Here is a 27,118-nt window from a genome sequence, read left to right on the forward strand (position 1 = left end):
CGAGTAACATTTCGGATGACATGTCAGCTACATTGGCAGAGGCTGGGGTCATACCTCCGTCACAGAGTGCGAATCTACATAATCTACTTGATGCTACTCTCTTTGATAACGTAGCGGTGCACAATCAATTGCGCGGTTGAGAGAGAGAGAGAGAGAGAGAGAGCGAGAGAGAGAGAGAGAGAGACGAATGACTATGTGGATTTAACGACCCTCATGGAATGCGCGTGAACATGATCTCCCCTGTGCCAAATTACAATACATTACGCACAGCGACTTACTTACGCACAAGGTGTTACTGTATTTTCTAGTAAATATTTGATGCGCCCATGCAGTCTATTAGATACTAAAACGTAAACATCAAACTCTATAGTGTTGCCTTAAACACTTGCACATGTGACAAATAGGCAATAAAAGATAACGGAATGGAAGACCCGCTATTTATATCAGCCGTGCATGGGACTAAACCTCAGGGCCGCACAGCACAGACACTCGCTGACTGCATAGTACTCTTTTTGAAAAATATTAGGTTCTAATTTAACTCCTAATTAAAAAAGTATTTTAGAAGTATGTTAAAGTGGTTCAACCCTAGCTGCCTCGTATTTTCAAGAGAATTGTCGCATCAGCTACTGTATGCCCAAAGTGCAGTTATGGACATGGAATGTGCGTCACCTTTCCTAGAACAACAGCTAATTTTCCTAGAAAACAGCGAAAACTTCTATCCAGATCTTTCCTTCTTTCGTTTTATACTTTCTAAATAAATACCTTCTAAATAAATAAATACATTTCGGAGGGAAAGATTTTCTAAAGAAAGGGAAGATGTGCATTTGTTAATTCATGGGCAAGGTAGCTGATTTAAATCAGAATGCATAGCATCAATGTCTCTAACAAATTAACAAAATTGCTAGGCTACTTTGATATTAGAAGCCGAAACAGCTATATGCTGCTTGAAAAATACCACTCCCGAATAGGTCAATATCTTTCTGCTCTTATTTTCAGACATTATGATTGATTGGAAAGGAGCATGAAATAGATCAGTTGGCCCCAAACCAAACCGGCCTTATGTGGTAGCTGCAAATACATTGGACTTAAAATATTTTTTGACAGCTGAATGTTATCAATGCTCCACCCACGATTTTCAACAGCTGCAAACTCTTAATAGAGAGAACCAGGAAGGTTGTCTGATAGGTTCTATCGTGGAACTCACTGCAAGGACTGAAACTCACCCAAATCCAATGCATCAACAATGGTATATGTTTTTCTCATCTTATGCAGTATGTATGGACTTTGTGATCGACCTGACTGTATATTAACTTGGTGACAAACTTGATGAAAAAAATTCACAATTTGTACAACAGTGGTATTCAAACGTCTTCACCCGAAATTCCCAAAAACATTTCGGGGACAGTGGACATCAAACACAAATTTCTGCAGAATAACCATTATTCAAATATAAAGCATTGATGTTCACTGGCACGATTTCTGAATGGATGCTATACTGTTTGAGCTCCTTTGTTAATCTGTCTTCCTCTGACTTTTAAATCATTGACTGGTGCCCAGAGGTCAGTAATGAATCAGTAGGCCTAATGGAGAAATAAGACATTAATGATGCTTTGTTATATAGCCATTGATTCTTGAAGAATACAGCTTATAAATGTCTCATGACCTTAGTTGAACTGTCTTACCCTATTACGTAAGCTTTTTTTACACCATTGTTTGTAAACAATGTAGGCCTAATTGTAATCAAACAATGTATAACTTCAAAAAAAGGAGGAAACTATCATTTGGATCTCAGGATGGTCGACCGTTGCATCCATAGCTCTGTCTATGAAATTGAGAGTGGCTGCATTTCTACAGCCCCATCCCTCAGCTGTTATCCAAAACAAGATTTCTGAGGCATTTATGTAGTGCTTATAAAGATGCTAAGAATGCCCTGTTAAGCCTTTGTGACCACAGACACACACACACACACACACAGACACACACACAGACACACAGACACACACACACACACACACACACACACACACACACACACACACACACACACACACACACACACACACACACACACACACACACACACACACACACCTCTTATTTTTCCGAAACCACTGTCGTGTCTGTGACTATCATTAAATGTGAAGACTTATTTATATCAAATCAGTTCTCTAGGTTTAATTATTACGTGATTAAACTAATCATATAAACATGAATTAATTAGGAATTCGGGGCACCACGGAAAATGTTGAGATTACAACATTATAATTGTTTAATATTTGATCAATTAGGGTTCTATGAATGAATTATTATTATTACCTCAATTCTCATTACTGAACGTCGCAAACCCTTGGATATCTGCACGAACCCTAGTGGTTAGAATGGGATACTTCAGAGTACCATTCGGAAATGTTCTCATAGAATAGATGCTTCAGCGGTTGTCTGTTTTCTCACTCTAGATTTACGTCATTTCTAGCTGCAGACTCCTTGCTTTTATTCTGTAGTGATCAATAGTCTCAGAGTTTAACCATTTTCAGCCGTGTAGCCAAAACTACAGCTGTATGGTCTCCGTGGCCTATATAATTGTAGCCATTCCAACGTGGGGACGATGTCCCAGCTTTATCTGACTTCTTAACCAATCGAGACATCCGGCTTACCGTGGGTCTCTTTGGCATGAAATGTAAATTTGGTCACGGGTGGTCTTATACTCTGGAGTAGAAAAGGGCGGTTCCATGACGCCGATGTAATGTCTATGCTCATGTGGGCGTGGCCATTGATTTGGTTAACTTTATATGAAAACCCATACTCTCATTTAGAAGGTTAACATCACATTACATCTTTTCACAAATAGTTTCATGTTTAATCACATACGTTTCACAATATTTAGATGTAAACCTGACAGCTGGGAAATGTACACTTTAAGTGATACAGTTACGTGTGTTTCCTGTCCTCCATGAGATCACCAAATGAAACACACTTGTCATAACTGTCCCTTAAGTGTCCACGGACCATTCCCACATTCTCAAAAATCTAAATATTGTTTAGTTCTCCCATTTTGGGGATATAGGAGTTTTGAACAAAATAAGGTCTTTGTTCTCGCTCTCCCTAAATACTGCATGGCAGTTTCTACCAGGTATTTATGACCTGTCGTAAAGTCATAAAACTGTGGCGAGAGAGGGGGAGGGGGCTATGATCCTCCCCCCAGGGTACGTCATGACACCACAATAAATGAAAGTAAACAGGATATGCAGATCAGGCACAGCCTCGTAACAAGGAACGACTGTCCCCCTGGAGCCTCTAACTTGACATCAAACTGAGGGGCATGGGGGTAGAAGCAGGCCTCATTCCATTCCAAAACTATGCCCACTCCCCTTTGCTCTCGTTCACTTGTCATCACAACCTTGATACAGCTAGGGGGATGTTATGCAATAGCTCCACCTAGTTTCCGCCATATTGCTTTGGTTTCACCTATACTGTCTGGTCAGTTCTGTGAAGGGGGAAAGCAAAAGGAAGGCAGCCGACAGTGCATGCAACTGCCGACTGACTGATCTACAAATCACCTTGCATCATAACTAACAACTCATTATTATTTGTAGATCAGTCAGTCACAATTTACCCATGATACATCACGGTTTTGATGCTCTCGAACACGGCCAAATTCTGCATGTGGGAGGAGCTCCAGTTAACAGCTCCTGTTACTCATAAAATCTTGACACCCCCTTTCCCTCTAGCTTTGATAACATGAGGGAGAGGTATAGGGGTTTGACTGCATTTGTCTCTATGGTGTTGTCACGGATCCCCCTAGTACTGCTGCTCATTCCGTTCACCAGCTCCGGAGATCTACGTCACCGGCCTTCTAGGTGTCACTGAACTGGATCATTACCACCAACCCCGGACTGTCTTGTCTCATTACGTACACCTGATTCCCATTCCCCCTGATTAGTATGTGTATATATGTGCCCTCTGTTCCCCATTGTCCTTGTCGGTTATTGTTACCATGTTTGTTGGTCTTGTGAGCACCTGTGCTGTTGTATCGGCTTCCATGCTACGTGTTATTGTGCACTTGTTTTACGGGTATCGTACCGTATATTATTGAGAGGTTTACATCTTGCTCTTTTGTTTGGGTGGAGAAAATAAAAACCCTTATTACGTATTCCTGCGCTTGTCTCCAATCATTTTACAGCGTGACAGAATAACCAACCTACTAAATGGAGACAGCAGGAAAGACTGAGCTGTCGACCATCGTAGAGACAGTCCAGCATCAAGAGGAATGTCTCTCCAGACTCGACAATGCCATGGACAGTGTGCTGGCAACCATTCTGCGTTTGGAGGGGAATGTGCAGTCCCTCCAGTCTCCAGCACCGGTTCCGGCACCAGCCCCCACACCACTACCTGCCTCCGTCCCATCTGAGCCGATGCGCGGAATACCCCTGTCCCTTTAACGGCGCACCAGTGAGATGCAAGGGATTCTTTCTGCACTGAGACCTGTACCTCACTAGCTAGAGACAGGGTTGCCATCTCGGCACTGACCGGACGGGCCCTGGACTAGGGTGCCGCGGTCTGGGAAACAGGCGGACCCGAGGTCGAGTCCTACGAGCGCTTCACCCTCCTCTTCCGCTCGGTGTTTAATCATCCTGTGGAGGGCCGAGAGGGTGAGCACCTACTCTGACTACACCAGGGATCAAGGACCGCCTCAGAGTTCGCTTTGGAGTTCCGGAAGATCACGGCCTCCACTGGATGAAACGAGTCAGCTCTGGTTACCGTGTTCCCCAGCAGACTGCGGGAGGAGGTACAGATGGAGAAAGCCTGCCGTGATGACAACCTGTCCCTCGACCAGCTCATCAGCATGGTGATTTGTTTGAACAACCTCCTGCGGTCCTGACGAAGACCTGCGTGGAATCCGGAGCCCATGGCTACACCTGCTCCGTGGCCAGAGCCGATAGAGGTGGTCTCTGCACGTTTGCCCAAGGCGTAGGAGAAGGAGGAATCTGGGCCTCTGCTCCTATTGTGGAGAAATTGGTCATTTCTCCCCGACCTGCCCTCTATCCATTAACTTGCCATCTAGTGGCAAAAATCTAAATTGCACCTGGGCTGGAATAATACATTATGGCCTTTCTCTTGCATTTCAAAGATGATGATACAAAAAAATATAAAATAATGGTTGTTTTTTTTCTTTGTATTATCTTTTACCAGATCTATTGTGTTATATTCTCCTGCATTCCTTTCACATTTCCACAAATTGAAAACAAATTCCACAAATTGAAAAAAAGGGACGGATCCTTTTTTTCAATTTTCGCCTAAAATGACATACCCAAATCTATGCCTGTAGCTCAGGCCCTGAAGCAAGGATATGCATATTCTTGGTACCATTTGAAAGGTAACACTTTGAAGTTTGTGGAAATGTGGGTACGATTTAATGGTACTGCCAGTTGAGGACTTGTGCGGCGTCTGTTTCTCAAACTAGACACTCTAATGTACTTGTCCTCTTGCTCAGTTATGCACCGGGGCCTCCCATTCCTCTTTCTATTCTGGTTTGAGCTGTTCTGTGAAGGGAGTAGTACACAGCGTTGTACGAAATCTTCATTTGTTTGGCAATTTCTTGCATGGAATAGCCTTAATTTCTCAGAACAAGAATAGACTGGCCAGTTTAAGAAGAAAGTGCTTTGTTTCTGGCCATTTTGAGCCTGTAATCGAACCCACAAATGCTGATGCGCCAGATACTCAACTAGTCTAAAGAAGGCCAGCTTTACTGCTTTTTTAATCAGGACAACGGTTTTCAGCTGTGCTAAAATATTTGCAAAAGGGTTTTCAAATTATCAATTAGCCTTTTAAAATGATAAACTTGGATTAGCTAACACAACGTGCTATTGGAACACAGGAGTGATGGTTGCTGATAATGGGCCTCTGTACGCCTATCTAGATATTCCATAAAACATCTGCCGTTTTCAGCTACAATAGTTCTTTTCAACGTTAACAATGTCTACACTGTATATAAAAAAGAAATGTCCTCTCACTGTCAGCTGCGTTTATTTTCAGCAAACTTAACATGCGTAAATATTTGTATGAACATACGATTCAACAACTGAGACATAAACTGAACAAGTTCCACAGACATGTGACTAACAGAAATGGAATAATGTGTCCCTGAAAAAAGGGGGAATCAAAAGTAACAGTCAGTATCTGGTGTGGCCACCAGCTGCATTAAGTACTGTGTAGTGCATCTCCTCCTCATGGACTGCACCAGATTAGCCAGTTCTTGCTGTGAGATGTTACCCCACTCTTCCACCAAGGCACCTGCAAGTTCCCGGATATTTCTGGGGGGAATAGCCCTAGCCCTCACCCTCCGATCCAACAGGTCCCAGACGTGCTCAATGGGATTGAGATCCGGGCTCTTCGCTGGCCATGGCAGAACACTGACATTCCTGTCTGCAGGAAATCACGCAAAGAATGAGCAGTATGGCTGGTGGCATTGACATGCTGGAGGGTCATGTCAGGATGAGCCTGCAGGAAGGGTACCACATGAGGGAGGAGGATGTCTTCCCTGTAACGCACAGCGTTGAGATTGCCTGCAATGACAACAAGCTCAGTCTGATGATGCTGTGACACACCGCCCCAGACCATGATGGACCCTCCACCTCCAAATCGATCCCGCTCCAGAGTACAGGCCTCGATGTAATGCTCATTCCTTCGACGATAAACGGGAATCCGACAATCACCCCTGGTGAGACAAAACCGCGACTTGTCAGTGACGAACACTTTTTGCCAGTCCTGTCTGATCCAGCAACGGTGGGTTTGTTCCCATAGGCAACGTTGTTGCCGGTGATGTCTGGTGAGGACCTGCCTTTCAACAGGCCTACAAGCCCTCAGTCCAGCTTCTCTCAGCCTATTGCGGACAGTCTGAGCACTGATGGAGGGATTGTGCATTCCTGGTGTAACTCGGGCAGTTGTTGTTGCCATCTTGTACCTGTCCCGCAGATGTGATTTTCGGATGTACCGATCCTGCGCAGGTGTTGTTACACGTGGTCTGCCACTGCGAGGACGATCAGCTGTCCGTACTGTGTCCCTGTAGCGCTGTCTTAGGCATCTCACAGTACGGACATTTCAATTTATTGCCCTGGCCACATCTGCAGTCCTCATGTCTCCTTGCAGCATGCCTAAGGCACGTTCACGCAGATGAGCAGGGACCCTGGGCATCTTTCTTTTGGTGTTTTTCAGAGTCAGTAGAAAGGCCTCTTTAGTGTCCTAAGTTTTCATAACTGTGACCTTAATTGCCTACAGTCTGTAAGCTGTTAGTGTCTTAACGACCGTTCCACAGGTGCGTGTTCATTAATTGTTTAAGGTTCATTGAACAAGCATGGGAAACAATGTTTAAACCTTTACAATGAAGATCCGTGAAGTTATTTGGATTTTTACAAATTATCTTTGAAAGACAGGGTCCTACAAAAGGGACGTGGGGGGTTCCAGGCACCAAAAGGAAAGTACTATCCAGTGAAACCCTTCTGTTTTCGTTGTGCTATGGTTTTTGGTTTGTTAAATTAACTTGTTAATTTTTCTAAGCTGTGCACGCATTCTACACATGGTGCATTTCTTTATAATTTTTTGTAAGAGGGGGTAGGCACGCTCGACATTGCCTTCCAGGATGCAATCAAAGGCACTAGATCTAAGTAAGAGGACTCTTAGTCCTTACGCAATGCCAGTTTTTGCCAGAGACTGTTAAGGTTTTTGTCAATTATGTCCTCCATTTTTGTTATTCCAATCTATAAGATGATGACGTACTTGGTATTGGTGGCTTTTAGTCTTGCAGCATGCCTACTTTGCATTTGCCTGTTTTTTTCTTGTGATTTTGACAGCTTCTTTTCAAGGAGCTGTATTCTCTTATTAAAGTAACATTTGTATGAGATTAGCTAACTCTGATTGTTATAGATTATAGTTTTGGAAACAGAAAACTGTATGGAGATCAAATGCTTAATTTATGAGAAAATTAGCAGAATGTCAGTCAACCTTCTCCCACTGCCGGCCATTGGGTTTCCTTTCACTACCAAATAAGGTAGTGAGAGGAAACGCCTACCGGATGTCTCACATTTATACATCCAGTGAAATATTTGTCTCATCTATCTGTGGTTTTACCCTCAGCAGAACCATAACCAGCGAGCTAAAACAAACTGCTTCCGGGTTACCCGAATTTGCTTCCTCGCGCAGATCACCGTAGCTAGCCGGTTGTAAGGAAAGTAGCTAAATATACACTTATTTTTTTTATCTATGTTTATTCATCATGTCTAAAAGACACCGTTTAGATTTAGGCGATGACTACTCAAATAAAAAGAGATCTGATGGGTAAGCTTCTCGTTTAATGAATCTACTCTCTTTCGGGTAGCAAGTTGCTGCTAGGGAACGGCTAGCTTGTTTTGTTTAGCTAGCTATCAACCGGCTAATGTTTCTTCTTGCTAGTTATCATTTATTAGCTGGCTACTTTGTAGCGATGATTTACGATTAGCTACATATCCGCGAGCATCCTATGTTAATCAGCTTGTGACGCTCGTGTAGTCATGTTGATAAGACACGTGTTGATGTTCTGCGGCCTAGCGCTGACGTTATACAGAGTAAACTGGCTAGCCAAGTAATGTTAACTCGATTCGACGATGTCTTTACATCAACGGAGTTGGCGGACTGGAGCTCCGACCTTATATAAAATCCAGTTTTTATAAAAAACTATGGCACCCTAAAAATAAACCTTAATTGGTCTCCCAAGTGGCGCAGCGGTCTAAGGCACCCCATTTCAATGTAGAGGCGCCACTACAGACACTGGTTCGATTCCAGTCTGTATCACAACCGGCTGGGATTGGGGGTCCTATAGGGCGGTGCACAATTGGCCCAGCGTCGTCCGAGTAAGGGTTTGGCTTGAGTAGGTCGTCATTGTAAATAAGAATTTGTTCTTAACTGACTTGCTTAACTGACTTTCTTTAAATAGAAATATGCGACACATTTTCATTTTATGTGATATTGGAGCTCCAGTCCGCCCACGTCGCCGCTCAACTCCGTTTATGAACACGAGCTGGGTGGCAGGTAACCGAAAGGTTGCCAGTTCGAATCCCCGAGCCGACAAATTGAAAATCTGCCGTCCTGCCCTTGAGCAAGGCAATTAATCACCCACAACAACAGGTGCCCAATGTGGCAGCCCCCTGCACTGCTCTGATTCAGAGGGGTTGAGTTTCGGTTGGGCCTTGTGGGCAACTGACAATAAGAAATGTAATCCTTTAATCATGGAGGTGGGTTTTATTTGCCAATTAATTGGCCAGCCTATTTCTCAAGTTCAGGAACTAGCCTCTCAGCTGCAAGATAGCCTAATAACCAACACTTGCGTTTTCTAATATTGCATCCAACTTGCATTAGCATTTAATCTACATACAATAGTATTTTGGGGACCGGGAGAAACACTTGCATATTTGGATTACATTAAATGGTAATCTGTAAAAGGTCCTGCTGTAGAATGGTCAATGAATAATATAAATACTGATTCTTGTGTAATAATTCTTATTGACATAACCCAAAATATATAACTGAATTTGTTTTTGCTATTATGCACATTTTGTAAATGTGCCACTACATTAAAGTGTACTCTGTTTCAAGTAATATACTATCGTGGGTTGACTTATGTGTATTCTTATTTATTTTTTTAGGAAAGACAGAGATCGCGACAGGGACCGTGACGAGCGCTCTAAAGACAGGGACCGCGACAGAGATCGGGACCGGGACCGAGATAGGGATGTGAAGCCCTCTGTCGTGCCCCCCAACACCATGATGGCCGGTGGAGGCATGCTGCCTCTCAAGCAGACAGCCATGCAGCAGCAGATCAACCCGTTCACAAACCTGCCCCACACGCCGCGCTACTATGAGATCCTGAAGAAGAGGCTGCAGCTGCCTGTGTGGGAGTACAAGGAGCGCTTCAACGACATCCTGGCACGCCACCAGAGCTTCGTGCTCGTCGGAGAGACAGGCTCCGGGAAAACCACACAGGTGCAGTTCTGTTTGAAGGTCCTTAAACAGGGATTGACATTAAGGGCTAAGAGGCTCTTGCCCATTGGGCAAGTCAGGAGCATTTTTTTGGTTGGCTGAAAGATTACAATCATTTGCCCCTGAAAATTTGAAGTTATTTTCACCTACACATGGGAGGAATCAGAAACTCAACTACTAGAATTCTTTGCATTTTGGTTATCGGTTAAACAAACAATCTTCTGCCCATTGGGGCAGCTTGCGCGACTGCTCAGGTCACTTGTCCTGGGAAATGGGGAAACCCTTAATGTCAACTCCTGCCTTAAATTCTTCTGTGTTTCTACTTTGCAAAAGTGCTTCGTTTGCATTTTTCCATTGGCAAATCTTCACGCTTGAAACGGAAGAAGCAGTTTGGGTTGACTTTTAGTTTGATCTCCTGTACCCTCTGTTTGTTTTCTGATGGAATCAGATAGGTGTACAGTAAGCAATACCCCTCCTCCCTCCACATGCCATTGAAGGCCAAGTGGTTACATCACTGTGTTTACACCTACTTTGTTCCCTCAGATCTGCAAACACAGAAGAGGTAGCGTATAGGGGCGATTTGTATTTTAGCATTCCAGTCAATTCTCCCCCTCCAAACCAATGCATCTTGGAATATGTTTATGTTGTTTCAGCAGACAGACACATCCATAAAATGCCCTCCCTTGCTCCTCCTCAGATCCCCCAGTGGTGTGTGGACATGGTGAAGAGCTTGGGCGGCCCCAAGAAGGCAGTGGCCTGTACCCAGCCCAGGAGGGTGGCAGCCATGAGCGTGGCCCAGAGGGTGGCCGACGAGATGGACGTCATGCTGGGCCAAGAGGTGGGCTACTCCATACGATTCGAGGACTGCAGCTCCGCCAAGACCATACTGAAGTAAGCAACTTCTTGTCTGGATAGTAGAGGCTACATCAGGGTTATTCAATTCCAGGCCTAAACACTTCCGGTTTTCATTCTCGCCTACTACCAGGATCATCATTATTAGGGCACAGCTGTAGCAAAGCGCTACAAGACGTTATTCAATGGAATTAGAAAATGAGCATTTGTTATTGGATAACTTCAGATGGTACCAATCGCCGTTTTACTCAGTTTAAGAGTTTTCTCCTGCTTTGTGCCTACTGAACATAACATGGGTATAACAAAACAAAAATGCAACATTTTGGCCCTTCAGAACTGTAATTGAATACCCCCAGAATACATGATCCAAGCATTTGGGTTATAGCCTGTTAATTCAATTCAACACACACGGCTTCAGTCAAATTTCTTTGGACATGCTTTAATAAGAATGAAGTTATTTTAGACTACTGTGGTGAACAAGTATTTGGTATAGTGTTACAGCTGCCCACTAAAAGGGAGCAAAGGTTGTTTACTTATGTATTCATTTTGAAGAGGCATAAGATCAATAAACACACATTTTAGAATTCAAGCCATCACTAGGTCAGCATCTGCTATGTTTCAAACCATGTGTGTCCTTTCCCAATTTAAGGTATATGACAGACGGTATGTTGCTTCGGGAAGCCATGAACGACCCGCTGCTGGAGCGGTATGGCGTGATCATCCTGGATGAGGCCCACGAGAGAACGCTGGCCACGGACATCCTAATGGGAGTCCTGAAGGAGGTGGTCCGACAGAGGTCAGACCTCAAGGTACAGCCTCTGATTCCAGGGGGGGGCATCTCAAGTCTTTCCTCGAGTCCTCATGTCCTTGATTTGAATCTTCTCTGTGTTTTGAGAAAAGGGTGGGGAATCAAGGAAAGACATGAGAACCAGGGCATATACCAAGGTTGATATCTTTATCATTTGCATTTAGTCAATTCTGGAGATTAATTTGATTCATTAGTTAAATTTGAATTTGCTTGTTTTTGGATGCAGTTAAAATGGTATTGACCATAACTGAATGAGTTACATGGAGTGAAAAATACCACATATGAATTGTAAATGTTACTTTACTGCTAACTATTTCCAAGTCCAAAAATAACCCCTGGTGTAGCTCATTCCCCATACCTGTACAAAAGGCCTTAAAGAGCCACTGAATATGAGGATTGGCACGTGTGTTTTTCTGTTGCTCATTAGAAGAAATTAGATTTCTGTCTTGGTGTGTTTCCTGACAGATTCTGCGTTTGGCTAATGTTTGTCGCCCATGAGACACTGAAGCCTAGATTGACTCTAAGATACCGTAACTCAAGAAATCTGTTCATTCATTTAGTCTTTTTTGCAGAGGATACTTTAGTTGCGCAAATTTACATCTAACTAAGGTGTTTGTGCTGTATTTGTCAACAAAAAAATGTACAGCGTGTTTTATGTAAACAACATCAGAGCTGCTGGGTATGTCTGTCTCACTGTCTATACTATTGGATAGAGAGCAATCACCACAGCTATTCACCCCATGTTAGTGGGCAAATTGACATTGTCAAATCAAAACCCAACCTTCGTTTACCTATTGTGAGGCACGGAGTATCCAAGCTGTTTTAGACAACACTAGAATAACTGTTTCTGACTCATATCGATGTCACAGGCTGTTTTTTTATTTGCTTTTAAAAGGCATTCGCTCTTTAAGGGTTATGTTTTTGGATTGCTTTTCACTTACCTTAGTTAGTCCCAATGTCATTTAGCCTAGTTATTTGCTCGTCCATCTTAGATCCCTATTCAAATGTAGATGTGTCCCTCTTTGGGTCCCATAGTCACGGTTTCACTATTGTACACACAGTGGCATTGCAACAAATCATAACAACCACAAAGCATTAACAGGAATATGTTTTTTGCCAGGTGATTGTGATGAGCGCTACGTTAGATGCCGGGAAGTTCCAAGTGTACTTTGACAGCTGTCCACTGCTGACCATTCCCGGACGCACACACCCCGTGGAGATCTTCTACACCCCCGAGCCGGAGCGGGACTACCTGGAAGCCGCCATCCGCACGGTCGTGCAGATCCACATGTGTGAGGAAGAGGAGGGGGACTGTCTGCTGTTCCTCACCGGACAAGAGGTATACTTCCACCCCTTCTCATATGCAGTCAAGATGGTTTGAGTTGGTTCACTGTTCGAGGTATACCTCCAGCCCTTCTCATATGCAGTCAAGGCGGTTCAGTTCAGTTTTGAAGCGTGTTGCTGACAACACCAAGGTTGTCACCTGAATATAAGTTGAATGGTTGGGGGAGGTTTAACTTTCAGGGTACCTGTCTGCTGCTCAACATGAATATTGTCTGACTCTGAACTATCAGGAAATTGACGAGGCCTGTAAACGGATCAAACGGGAGATTGACGACTTGGGACCTGAAGTCGGAGACATCAAAGTCATTCCACTATATTCCACACTGCCTCCCCAGCAGCAACAAAGAATCTTTGAGGCCGCACCCCCCAGGAAGCCCAGCGGTGCGATAGGAAGAAAGGTACTGACCAGCAGAACATGCCCGGACTATAAAAACAGGGTTGTGTTCAGTAGGAAGAAAAAGTTTTGAAACTGAGTGAAATGGGAAGGTACTTCCTGAACTTGTACAATCAGAACACAGATTTTTAGTTTTTAATTTCAAAATGTTTTGCTATGGGGTGCCCTACTGAATACAACCCAGATTTCATACATTGGTGCTTGTTTATCACCAAAGATTTCCAATGGCTTATGATGTTAGTTTGTATAGAAAGTATTTCAGTTGTCTGCTAGTGCTAACCCCAATGCCTGTTCCCTAGGTTGTGGTTTCCACAAACATTGCTGAGACATCCCTTACCATCGACGGAGTGGTGTTTGTGATCGATCCCGGTTTTGCCAAGCAAAAGGTAGGCTGCTACTCCTCTCCCTCTATAATTGTTTGACCTTACCTCGTCATTTCAAACCCAGAGGGAATACCTGGCACCAGTACTACAAACTTTAACTTTTTTCAATAACAGTGACACTTGAACTTTCTGTAGTCCACAATCTAAGCACAATGCAGATAGAAAAATGATAGTAGTAACCAGGTTTCCATCCACCCATTTCATGCGGATTAATTACCTGACGCTTTAAACAACTCATGACAGACCTCCTAGAAACAGAATGTTATCAGTAAAGTTTCCCAATGTCAACAAAACAAAATACGCAAGACAAGATGGGATCTTTTTTTTGTCTGAAATAGATTTCACAACAATTGCAGTGGAAATACTTTTATGTGCAAATATTGATTTAAAAACATCATGCTTTTGGCCACGGTAACCCATTTAATGAAGCTCCCTACAAACAGTTCTTGACAAACAGTTCTCATGCTGACGTTGCTTCCAGAGGCAGTTTGGAACATGATCGTAAGTGTTGCAACCGAGTGTAACAGTATTGGTTCCGTCCCTCTCCTTTACCCATCGCTCCACAAAAGCCGCAGCCCTTGCAGAGAAAGGGAAACATTATGAAGTGGAAAAGTCTAGGAACAACAACGGGACTGCTAAGTGCTGTAGCGCTAATAGCGTTTCAATTGGTAACGTCAGTCGCTCTGAGACCTTTTGTGGAGCGATGGGTAAAGGAGAGGGACAGAACCAATACTGTTACACTCGGTTGCAACACTTACGATCATGTTCCAAACTGCCTCTGGAAGCAACGTCAGCATGAGAACGGTTTGTCAAGAACTGTTTGTCGGGAGCTTCATTAAATGGGTTACCGTGGCTGAGCAGCCGCACGCACACAAGCCTAAGAACACCATGCGCAATGCGAAGGGTCGGCTGGAGGCTATTTTTAAGGAGCTAGGCCCCTTAGTTCCAGTGAAGGGAAATATAAACGCTACAACATTCAAATCAAATCAAGTTTATTTTATATAGCCCTTCGTACATCAGCTAATATCTCGAAGTGCTGTACAGAAACCCGGCCTAAAACCCCAAACAGCAAGCAATGCAGGTGTAGAAGCACGGTGGCTAGGAAAAACTCCCTAGAAAGGCCAAAACCTAGGAAGAAACCTAGAGAGGAACCAGACTATGAGGGGTGGCCAGTCCTCTTCTGGCTGTGCCGGGTGGAGATTATAACAGAACATGGCCAAGATGTTCAAAATGTTCATAAGTGACAAGCATGGTCAAATTATAATCAGGAATAAATGTCAGTTGGCTTTTCATAGCCGATCATTAAGAGTTGAAAACAGCAGGTCTGGGACAGGTAGGGGTTCCATAACCGCAGGCAGAACAGTTGAAACTGGAATAGCAGCAAGGCCAGGTGGACTGGGGACAGCAAGGAGTCATCATGCCCGGTAGTCCTGACGTATGGTCCTAGGGCTCAGGTTCTCCGAGAGAGAGAAAGAAAGAGAGAATTAGAGAGAGCATACTTAAATTCACACAGGACACTGGATAAGACAGGAGAAGTACTCCAGATATAACCAACTGACCCTAGCCCCCGGACACATAAACTACTGCAGCATAAATACTGGAGGCTGAGACAGGAGGGGTCAGGAGACACTGTGGCCCCATCCGATGATACCCCCGGACAGGGCCAAACAGGATAGATATAACCCCACCCACTTTGCCAAAGCACAGCCCCCGCACCACTAGAGGGATATCTTCAACCACCAACTTACAATCCTGAGACAAGGCCGAGTATAGCCCACAAAGATCTCCACCACAGCACAACCCAGACAGGAAGATCACGTCAGTAACTCAACCCACTCAAGTGACGCACCCCTTCTAGGGAAGGCATGAAAGAGCACCAGTAAGCCAGTGACTCAGCCCCTGTAATAGGGTTAGAGGCAGAGAATCCCAGTGGAGAGAGGGGAACCGGCCAGGCAGAGACAGCAAGGGCGGTTCGTTGCTCCAGAGCCTTTCCGTTCACCTTCACACTCCTGGGCCAGACTACACTCAATCATATGACCTACTGAAGAGATAAGTCTTCAGTAAAGACTTAAAGTTTGAGACCGAGTCTGCGTCTCTCACATGGGTAGGCAGACCGTTCCATAAAAATGGAGATCTATAGGAGAAAGCCCTGCCTCCAGCTGTTTGCTTAGAAATTCTAGGGACAATTAGGAGGCCTGCGTCTTGTGACCGTAGCGTACGTGTAGGTATGTACGGCAGGACCAACTCGGAAAGATAGGTAGGAGCAAGCCCATGTAACGCTTTATAGGTTAACAGTAAAACCTTGAAATCAGCCCTTGCCTTAACAGGAAGCCAGTGTAGGGAAGCTAGCACTGGAGTAATATGATCAAATTTCTTGGTTCTAGTCAGGATTCTAGCAGCCGTATTTAGCACTAACTGAAGTTTATTTAGTGCTTTATCCGGGTAGCCGGAAAGTAGAGCATTGCAGTAGTCTAACCTAGAAGTAACAAATGCATGGATTAATTTTTCTGCATCATTTTTGGACAGAAAATTTCTGATTTTTGCAATGTTACGTAGATGGAAAAAAGCTGTCCTTGAAACAGTCTTGATATGTTCGTCAAAAGAGAGATCAGGGTCAAGAGTAACGCCGAGGTCCTTCACAGTTTTATTTGAGACGACTTTACAACCATCAAGATTAATTGTCAGATTTAACAGAAGATCTCTTTGTTTCTTGGGACCTAGAACAAGCATCTCTGTTTTGTCCGAGTTTAAAAGTAGAACGTTTTCAGCCATCCACTTCCTTATGTCTGAAACACAGGCTTCTAGCGAGGGCAATTTTGGGGCTTCACCATGTTTCATTGAAATGTACAGCTGTGTGTCATCCGCATAGCAGTGAAAGTTAACATTATGTTTTCGAATAACATCCCCAAGAGGTAAAATATATAGTGAAAACAATAGTGGTCCTAAAACGGAACCTTGAGGATGACGTTCTAGACGATTCTGTTCTTTCATGTTTGTGGAAACAGTTTGGGGATGGCCCTTTCCTGTTTCAGCATGACAATGCCCCCGTGCACAAAGCGAGGTCCATACAGAAATGGTATGTCGAGATCGGTGTGGAAGAACTTGACTGGCCTGCACAGAGCCCTGACCTCAACCCCATCAAACACCTTTTGGATGAATTGGAGCGCATTATGAAGTTATGATTAACTTTAACTTATGCAAATTTCCACTAAATATCAAGGGTAGGCTATCATTTGAATGATGCTGGTGACATGATGACCGGTTTGCTTGGCTGCCAATTATCAAATAAAAATTCTGGCTTTAGCATATAACCTACCCGTCCAATTTATCAGCGAACTGTTTGTAGAGCATGGCCCAAACCATATTGGGCAAGTTTTCTGTATTATCCAGTCCCTCCAGGATTCTGCGATTGGTTGATTTTGCAATTGGCGCATATTATGCGAGAACTCGCAATTTGGACCAATCCCCGCAGTTTTAGCACATAAAATGGTCCAATCAAAAGCGGGTTCGTAATTTTGACCAATTACTGCACTGTTACTGTGGAAAATGGTCCAATCCAACTACAAGCCAAAGTTTTTTTTTTTCTTTTTTTTTTTCTTCCCCCTGGCCTGTCAGTATTTTCACGTGCGAAGATGATGGCTGGTTGTTGACTGACAGGCAGGCAGTACAATGAACATAGATCAATCTCATTTGCCAACAAAAACAACAGCTAAAGACTATGTGAAACAATTTCCAAATGTTTTACATGAAAGGTGGAGGGAAATTGTTTTTCACTCCATGCAACGTTGTGCTGGAACACGAGAAAATCGACAATCAACAGTCACTTCGAATCAGCAAAGCATATGAGAATGTCAGAACAGTTCCCACAGCAGAGGCAGATCACCATGACTGAAGTGGTAGCAGGGAAGACTGGCAAGCGTTTTCCTCAAACTTTTACTCTGCTAACCTTGACTTCAGTAGGGTGGTCGGCACTCTGCTCTCCCTAGTCTGTCTATTGATAGCGCTGCTCAGACTACTGAGTGCAATTTAAACTTAATACGGATCACGAAAGCACAATCTTTCAGTTTTTTTTAAATGTAGAAATGGTAATACTGTTTTAAAAGTACATATCAACCACAATACTCTGTTTACGTTTTCTGTTCTTTATCTCCCTTTACGACCCTTTCAGAAAAAAAATCGCACTTAAGTATTTTGAAGACAATTAATGCTAAAGAAATATCGTTCCTCAAATTGAAAGCGATTGATCAGTAAACGTTGTTAAACTGAAACCTTTTGTTAACATTGGTAGCAGAGGATGGCTAATAACTAACGTTGCAATGTGCCACCTCGCTTCGGTGAGAAGAGGTCATATGAAAGTTGGAGAAATGAATTTGGAATCTGGACACTAGTTACTAATCTGGATGAGAAAAAGCAAGCACTTGCGGTTGTATTGTCGTTTGAGCGAGAGATACAGCACTGGAAATATCCGTTGAGGATTTGAACAAGGATAACGGTATGATAACTTTGATCAGAGCACTGGGTTCTGTGTTTCTTAAAGAAGAAAAAGACCGTGACAACGAGGCATATTCAAACTTTGAAAGTGTTATCAGAGACAGAGGTACAATAGGATGCGCAAGTACGATATGCTTCTCCCAGATGCAGTGTTAGCTTTCAAGTTGCTAGATACTGCCTGCCACTCCTGGTAGGGAGAAACATTTGGCTTTACTGCTCCTACAGTGCTGACTTTTGCGTCAATGAAGTCAGCACTAAAGTCTGTCAGGCCAATAACAGATGGAATGCAAGTGAGTGATGCGGCATATTACACTGAGCAGCAGAGAAAAGGCGCCAACAAGTAACGTTCAAGACAACCAGACGAGGGCGCCATAGCCCGGCACAAATCTACTGGACAACTATGGAAGGAGATCAAAATGTGCTATTTGTCAAAGCATTTACCATTGGATTAAAGACTGTCCTCATAAGAATGAACAAGTTTAAACTAACAGAGGAAAATGTAAACCCAGAGATGGAGCAGTGTAACATTACACTGTTTTCAAATGAATCTGCTTCTGAGGTCTTTATAGGTTGAATCCTTAGGATCTGCTGTGATTTGATACTGCATGTACACGCACCGTTTGTGGCGCAAAATGGCTTGAATCGCTATGTCAGTGAACTAAATATGAAATAAGTACAAAATATGATTGACACACCAAGCAACAGAGCTTTCAAATTTGGAGATGGGAAGAGTCGTCCATTCTACCAAGAGTCAAGATACCAGCAAAAATTGGTCAGACTAAGTGTCACATTGAAACAGAGGTGGTCCCTGCAGATATCCCCTTAGTATTAAGCAAAGCTTCCCTCAAGAAGGCAGGGGCTGTACTAGACATAAAAAATGACACGGCAGTGATGTTTAAACAACCAGTGACCCTTGAACTTACTACCTCAGGCCACTATTGTGTAAACATTTTAGACAAAGACATCACACAGAGTCCATGTAAAAATTTGATTCTGAAGGACACAGAGAACATGACCACAGAGGAAAAACACAAAGTATTGTTAAACCTTCACAAATAGTTTGGACATGCTACAGTTGACAGCCTTCAAAAATGACTCAGCATTTCTGGGAATAATGTTGATGAGAGTATTTCCTATCTATGTTAGATAGTTAACAGTTGTGAGACATGCTGCAAATCTAAGCCCAGACCAGCTGTTGGTTTGCCACTGGCTTCCAAGTACAATGAAACAGTGGCTGTAGATCTACTTGAGCTAGGACCAAGTGTGTGTGGTGCCTTCACATAATCGACCACTTCACACGCGTCAGTGCTGGAAGCATTGTGAATACAAAGAAACCCAGTGAAATCGTCAAGCACTTCATTCATTCCTGGATAAGTGTGCATGTCCCGCCCCAGAAATTGTACAGTGACAATGGGGGAGGATTCAATAATAATGAAATGGCAGAGAAATTCAACATGGAAGTAAAGACAACTGCTGCGTACAGTCCATGGAGAAATGGACTTCTGGAGAGACATAATCAGACACTCACAGAGATTATGCTGAAAAGTGAAGCAAGACAATAGATGTGACTGGAAAACAGCCCTAGATTGGGTGTTTGATGGCAAAAAAACTCAATGCACAATGTTCATGGCTACAGCCCATGACAACTAGTGTTGGGACAAAACTCTAATCTTCCCTCTGTACAGGTTGACAAGCCACCAGCACTAGACGGGACCAGTTTGAGTACATGGGTGGGATGGCACCTTTCAGCACCACATGCAGAGAGAAAAGCATTCACTGAAGCAGAGTTCAGATAGAATTCGTAGGGCTCTGTGTAAACAGCTTCGGCCCACAGATGAGAAATACGAGACTGGAAACAAAGTGTACCACAAACGAGTTGCCTGTCAAGAGTAGAAAGGACCGGGAGTAGTCATTGGCCAAGATGGTGTGGTGGTATTTGTGAGACATGGAGGCATCATTCTCAGGGTGCATCACTCAAGATTGCGGAAAGTAAATGATCAACAAGATAGAGGGGCTGTTGCTGAGAATCAGCCTCCTACTGTAAATGTCAAAAAGGACACATTAACAGACACAAATCTACCAGATGTCACATCCAATGATATGAACACTGACACAGGAAATGGAGCAGAGACCTTCAACCATGACACCGGTAATAATGTGTTCAAATGAGGAGAACATTCATCAGCCACGTGTTAAGACAACATGGTTGTTCCAATCTTAAACTGGGGAAACTTTTAAATACATGGACAGAGAAAGTGGTATTCCACACACAGCAACAGTCATTAGACGAGCAGGGAAAGCCAACAGAAAGCACCAGAACTGGTACAAATTGGAGTACTCTGAACCCGCTGCACTTTCTGGTAAAACAGAGTCAGCTAACCTGTCACTTGTAGATAATCTCAGAATTGAACCAATAGAAAATTGAGAAAAACAGTGACTTTCAATTATGATGTACTTGAAACAAAGGACGTGTTATTTGACAGCTAAACTAGATGAGCTCAGTAATTTGAGGAAAAATTGAGTGTTTGAGGTAGTCACAGACATTGGCCAAAAATGTCTCAACAAGGTGGGTGTGTACCCTTAAAGAATCCTTAACTGGAATAGTGCCTAAAGCACGTCTAGAGGTTTTGAGGAGCTGGCTGCTAAAGAACTCCCAAAAGACTCACGACATGTGCCTCAGTCACTCAGATTGCTGCTGACAGTGATCTGCCAGAAAAAATTGAAACTTCATTCCATAGACATCAGATCTGCATTTTTGCAGGGAAACAGAGCTGTCAAGGGACATTCACATCTGACCTCCGCCTGAAGCTAAGAGCGAACTGTGATTCCACACCTCAAAGCTGCTTTCCCGGTCGGCCACAAATGAACAGCTTGCTGACTGTCTAACTAAAAAGGGAGCATCCGATCTTGTGCTCCTAAAGGCACTCAGTAATGGAAAGTGGCAGCTTGCATAATAAAAATAAAAACTTTGTCAAACAATCCATTTGTAATGGGGAACTAATTAAAATAATAAAAAATGTCCTAAGTATTATTTATTTTTAATTATTTGTTTTATTTTTCTAAAGAAAAGGTGGGAGATTGTTAAGCTCATGTTTTAAGTGTCCCTATATTTCTGTTATTACGGTCCTATCACTGAGTACGCCTGCGCAGGAGATGGACCTGGCTTCAGTGTGATGGCGACTATGTACTGTGGTCATACGGTGAAGTAAACGTTGTTGAACTGGAACCTAGTTGTCATTTTGAGTATCCACCAATTTTAATAAAATAAGACTTGAGTGAGAATGTTTTCTACTCTGTAACCCACAGGTGTACAACCCTCGTATCAGGGTGGAGTCTCTCCTGGTCACGGCGATCAGCAAAGCCTCGGCGCAGCAAAGGGCGGGCCGCGCTGGCAGGACACGGCCAGGGAAGACTTTCCGCCTCTACACTGAGAAAGCCTACAAGACTGAGATGCAGGTGAACTGTCCTGGATTGTAGAAATGTTGCGGCAAAGTACATGGTCGAATGGACTATTGAATAAATTGTTATCTTATGGGTAATGTTGAGGACAATGGATTTATTAAGGAAATGTTTATAGTCTAACGTATCTCGTGTGGTGCTGGGCATTTTACAGAAGCCTGTTTTGGCCAATACGCTCAGCTAAACACATAATTTGGCAGAATAAGCCGACCTTGTTACACAACGGATGATATGATACCAGTAGAATGGCTTAATGTTCTACAGATCTGACTATTTTCCATTCCACTACAGGACAACACGTATCCCGAGATTCTCCGGTCCAACTTGGGTTCTGTCGTGTTGCAGTTGAAGAAGCTGGGTATCGATGACCTGGTGCACTTTGACTTCATGGACCCACCAGGTGGGGAGCCACGGGTTTGCTGGAATACTTGCCTGTTGGAAGTTCTACTTTAGTTTGAAAGTGTTTCAATTGAAACTGACTTGGCAGCCTTCTTTCTTGATTTACCTCTTTACCAACCAGGTTATCATAAAATATAATTTGTTGATTGATTGTTTGACAGCCTGAAAAGTAAGTGACAAATGCGGTACTGATCACTTGCTCCTCTTGCTTCCTCTCTTGTGCTCTCAAGCCCCGGAGACCCTGATGCGGGCGCTGGAGCTGCTCAACTACTTGGCGGCGCTCAACGACGACGGCGACCTGACAGAGCTGGGCTCCATGATGGCAGAGTTCCCGTTGGACCCCCAGCTGGCCAAGATGGTGATCGCCAGCTGCGAGTTCAACTGCTCCAACGAGATCCTCTCCATCACCGCCATGCTGTCAGGTAATGGCCCAGGGCCGGGATGGCTGGCATCCAAAGTCGCCCAGTGCCCACCCTTGGCACCAGTTGACACCCTCTTAACACTGTGGGTTCCAATTTAATGCAAGATGGAGATCTCTAGATTGATCGTCTCCTCAGTGCTTTGTTAATGATATTTGTTAATTCCTAATGGTAGAAGAGTTAATTCTTCTTTTTGAAAAGTAAAGATGTGGCCCCCAGTTAAGGGGGCTTGCAGGTCTAGTTAACAAAGATGCTAGAAAGTATTCGATTTATATGGAGGGATCGAGTTAACGAGTCACAATATTTGGTAAGTATTTCTCAAATCAAAATTTGAGATGACAAAAAGCCAATGGTGGGGAATTCCGCCTTAGCAGGCCCCAGGGAAAAATACACATTTTCTTTGGTCTACACAAAGGATTTGAATGGCTTACTGGTTAGATCCTTGATTGATAATGACCATTAGCAATTTAATGGTTGATGGAAAAGTAAACTGAGAACCAATTGTATTCCGTATCAAATTGAAAAGTTGACCAGGTTTCTTCCAACTGCTTGAAATCTGGGAGTGTTTATCCTTGGTGCAATTGTGCAGGGCAGGCACCTCAATGTAGTGTTCTCAGATGGGTCGTAAACATTGCCTCTTTGCATTTGTTTAGTGGTTTGTCTATGGCTGCTTTAATGGTGTCTTTTTGATGTATTATTGGCCCGATTGCACCGGCAGTACAAGATGCAATGTTATTTTTTTATCGTCAAGATGTTGTCATGCTCTTACTCGTCAAAATTATTTTTCATCAAGGCCTGAAGGTTATTTTTGTTTTAAGTGAGGTTTACAAATTTTACAGGATTATTTGTTATCTGCATGTGGGTGGTTCATTAGGCTATATTTAAGCTTTCTTGGCCAATGTTGGTTTTGGTTTTACTACTGGGGGGGAAACTATTTGCGTTCAATATGGCAAGATAGATTTCTGTTTTTATCATGTAGAATGTTCAGTGTTTGGACTTTTCACAGTATTTCAAATTGTCATTCCCCTCATGCTTTACTCATACACATTTGTGATTTGGTTGTGGTCAATTCAATATCAATTTAGGAGATTCATAGAAATCCCAGTTCAATACAAAGGCCATACCTTTTTTGATTCTTGTAACGTTTCCTGAAATTCATGTTGAATTTGGTCTGTGAATGTAAAATGACTACCTTGAATGTCAAATACACATTTAAACATGTATGATTAATGATCCGGTGGTGTTGCAAAAACTCCCAATTTGGACGTATTGATGTTCTTCTTCCACACAAATCTGTGTGTCAGTAGTGACATCATATAAGGACATCTATTTCCCTTTTATAATGTCACGGCTGTTTTATGTAGCCATTGACTTGAATGTGAAATGGACTTGGATTCTCTTGAATGTTATATATACAGTACACTGTTCTCAAGTTCAATGCTCTTTTAACGCTCTGCAGGTGTGTGAAACCTCTTTTGTTTTGCAGATGTGGTTAGGTGTTGACCCCCTTGACAAGCTAGTAGCCAGTCATCATGCAGTCGGAAGAGCCCCCCCCCTCATAAACACACCACTTGGTCCTGCCCCCCTATGCTCTCTGTGAAGTTTTCTAGCTACAATAGGCCTTGTTCCTCTGTTCTGTGAATGCTTGACTTATCCCTATGGGCGTCTGTGTTGGGGCCCATACCAACCTTGTCTAGTCCCGCAGTGTTTCGTCCGCCCCACCGAGGCTAAGAAGGCGGCGGACGAGTCCAAGATGCGGTTCGCCCACATCGACGGAGACCACCTGACGCTCCTCAACGTCTACCACGCCTTCAAACAAAGTAAGCATGGGCGCCACAAACATTTTATTTTGAAAGGGGGAAAAAATCATTAAGGGGACAGATTAGACTTCAAAATCAAGATTTGTCAGATGTTTCAGACCTCAAACGTGAGTCCACGTCCTACGCCATTGGTTGTGTGGACCAACCCTAATGAATAAAAGACTAAAGATAAGCACCGCAAATCTGGAAATAACATGGCGCAAGTATGGGTAATCGGATATGGCCACAGACTTATCTCAACAGAAGACTCACCTTTTGAAGTCTGATTTTTAAGTGCAATGTCCCTTTAAGCCACTGTGAAACATGAGGCTTATTTGACTTGCCGTTGCCTGTAACTTTAGTTGATCTGTGTTGTTTCTCAGACCACGAGTCTACACAGTGGTGCTACGACAACTTTGTGAACTACCGTTCGCTGATGTCGGCCGACAACGTGCGCTCGCAGCTGTCCCGGATCATGGACCGCTTCAACCTGCCCCGGCGCAGCACCGAATTCACCAGCAGAGACTACTACATCAACATCCGCCGAGCGCTCGTCACAGGCTTTTTCATGCAGGTCAGTCTGTGCAGGGCAGGTTCCATTTCAATTAACTCTCTGAATTGAAATGGAATTGAGCCTAACCCTGATATTCATCGTTAAGTGAACAAATACGATTTATCTCGCATTGCGTGCGTGTTTTCTGAAATGTTATAATATTTTCTTGTTTGCTTAGGTGGCTCATTTGGAGCGCACGGGCCATTACCTCACAGTCAAGGACAACCAGGTGGTCCAGCTACACCCATCTACTGTCCTGGACCACAAGCCAGAGTGGGTGCTCTACAATGAGTTTGTCCTCACCACCAAGAACTACATTCGCACCTGCTCGGATATCAAACCGGAATGGTACGTTTTGTGGTCATGAAGTCTTAACTCAGAAATGTCCACACAAATAAAACGATTAGCGAATAACAAGGGTTTTTGATAAGCGTCAACGTTTCAATACTCATGTCTTATGACTTACTCGTTTACACTTAAACATAGGCTTTTAAGTAATGCTTTTATTGGATATTTTGATTGTATTATGCGACTTTGATTTAATTGATCTCGTCTCCCCAGGCTGGTGAAGGTTGCTCCTCAGTACTACGAAATGGGCAACTTCCCACAGTGTGAAGCCAAGAGGCAGTTGGAGCGAATTGTTGCCAAACTCCAGACAAAGGAGTATTCCCAGTACTGATTAACAGCGACTGGAGAGAGGAAGACATCCTTGAAAGAGTTTGGCACAATTCATACTTTAAAGTTTGTATCCTATCTTCTATCTTAATGTTTCTCTCGATTCAAGATATGATTTTTATAACTTTTTGTTTTTCTGTCCATTCAATAGCAACGTGTATAACTGTAAGCATTTATGAAATTGATATCAAAGGTGAATATTAGGCTATTCTGATTAGAGATTTTCAAAAGGAATACAATTAACATGTTAAGCATGAGCATTCATGTGGATATTGTTGATGTTCCTCTAGGAAATTGTGAACCCTGAGAAAAAAAGTGTACTTGCCTAGGTTGTCCTTGTTTCTTCAATAAAGGAGCTTCGACTTGAATAAAATAATGAATAATAGCTCATGGTCATTGACGATGTCTTTGATTGTCTAAAATATTTGTTTGTTAACTATAAATGAATAACATACATTATGTATACCCAGGGGTGAAAGTGGATCACTTCAAAAGACTCTCCTGTTGGCTACCCGTGTACCTTTGTCCACTCACTAAATAATTCCAGCATCCAAACAGTGCTCTGTACACCCGCAATTTGATGAATGGAAATCGGCATCTGTTAGAAAAACATTAACGTGCAATGACATTCAGCGAGTTGTCATTAGGCACACTACACTTACAGCCTGAATTGATGTGTCCATTGATGTATGCCTGCTTCTCTGTCTGGGCCACATGTCTCCATATCTCTGCCTTGGTAACACTTCAGTGTTCTCGTCGAACCACGATGCAATTGGGAGAGTATACCGCACGTTTTGAAATCAATTTGCTCATTTTCATGCAGCTGACATGTGGTAATGTTAAATAATGGCGTAATTGACTATAGTGTTCTCAACATTTTGTTTTAATTAGTTTGATAGGCTTATATTTTACTGGTACGGTGTACCCCCACTATTTATTTCGCCGGGACACCGGACCATACCACCTTACTTTCACTCCTGAGTATACCTTACATTAGCATTGCTGAACATGAACTTGTACATTGATGCTCCCTGTGTATAAAAAAAATGTCACCACAAGGTTCTAGCTTTGGCATGTTTTCTTAGTTTAGTCTGTGCATGTTATACATAACTATGGATGCCCGAAAGGGATATCCTACTACATCTTCCCCCCCTCTGATGAACAAGAAGTCAACATTCATAACATTGAAAAATAACTTCAATGCAATTTGAGAACCAAGTGTTCTTTAACAATGCTACTTCACATCCAGAAACTGTATGAAAGCATGACATTACAGTTAGAACTCTTGTATAGTCTTTCTTTTTGCTGGGGATAGGTCACTATATTCTATTCATGTGGCTCTGAGCATTCTCTCTCCTTCCCCCTCTGTGTGTTGGCTGAGTCTAGAAGAGCTCAGAGGTGTGTCTAGTTCCTCTGAGCCTGTGTCCACCACATGGAAGCGTGGTGCATCTGCTTTCCGCAGCACTGTTCCTCGTGTCTTTGAGGTTTTAATCCACGCCTGTTGACCTTCTCGCAGCCTGGTGTCTCCGATTAA

The 27,118-nt window shown here is 43.2% G+C and overlaps 1 protein-coding gene across 1 annotated transcript; it reads left to right on the forward strand.

The window, feature by feature from the left end:
* Nucleotides 1-8,269: 8,269 nt before the first annotated feature.
* On the forward strand, nucleotides 8,270-25,972 carry LOC120034701 (pre-mRNA-splicing factor ATP-dependent RNA helicase DHX15-like). Its single transcript, XM_038981308.1, has 14 exons — nucleotides 8,270-8,331; nucleotides 9,675-10,011; nucleotides 10,706-10,899; nucleotides 11,510-11,669; nucleotides 12,789-13,007; nucleotides 13,243-13,410; nucleotides 13,706-13,792; nucleotides 21,587-21,736; nucleotides 22,031-22,139; nucleotides 22,369-22,560; nucleotides 24,255-24,377; nucleotides 24,740-24,930; nucleotides 25,088-25,257; nucleotides 25,471-25,972. The coding sequence occupies exons 1-14, from the start codon at nucleotides 8,270-8,272 to the stop codon at nucleotides 25,586-25,588; spliced, it is 2,280 nt and encodes a 759-aa protein (XP_038837236.1). The 3' UTR covers nucleotides 25,589-25,972.
* The last annotated feature ends 1,146 nt before the right edge of the window (nucleotides 25,973-27,118 follow it).

Source organism: Salvelinus namaycush, chromosome 42 (assembly GCF_016432855.1).
Source record: "Salvelinus namaycush isolate Seneca chromosome 42, SaNama_1.0, whole genome shotgun sequence".
Taxonomy (NCBI): domain Eukaryota; kingdom Metazoa; phylum Chordata; class Actinopteri; order Salmoniformes; family Salmonidae; genus Salvelinus; species Salvelinus namaycush.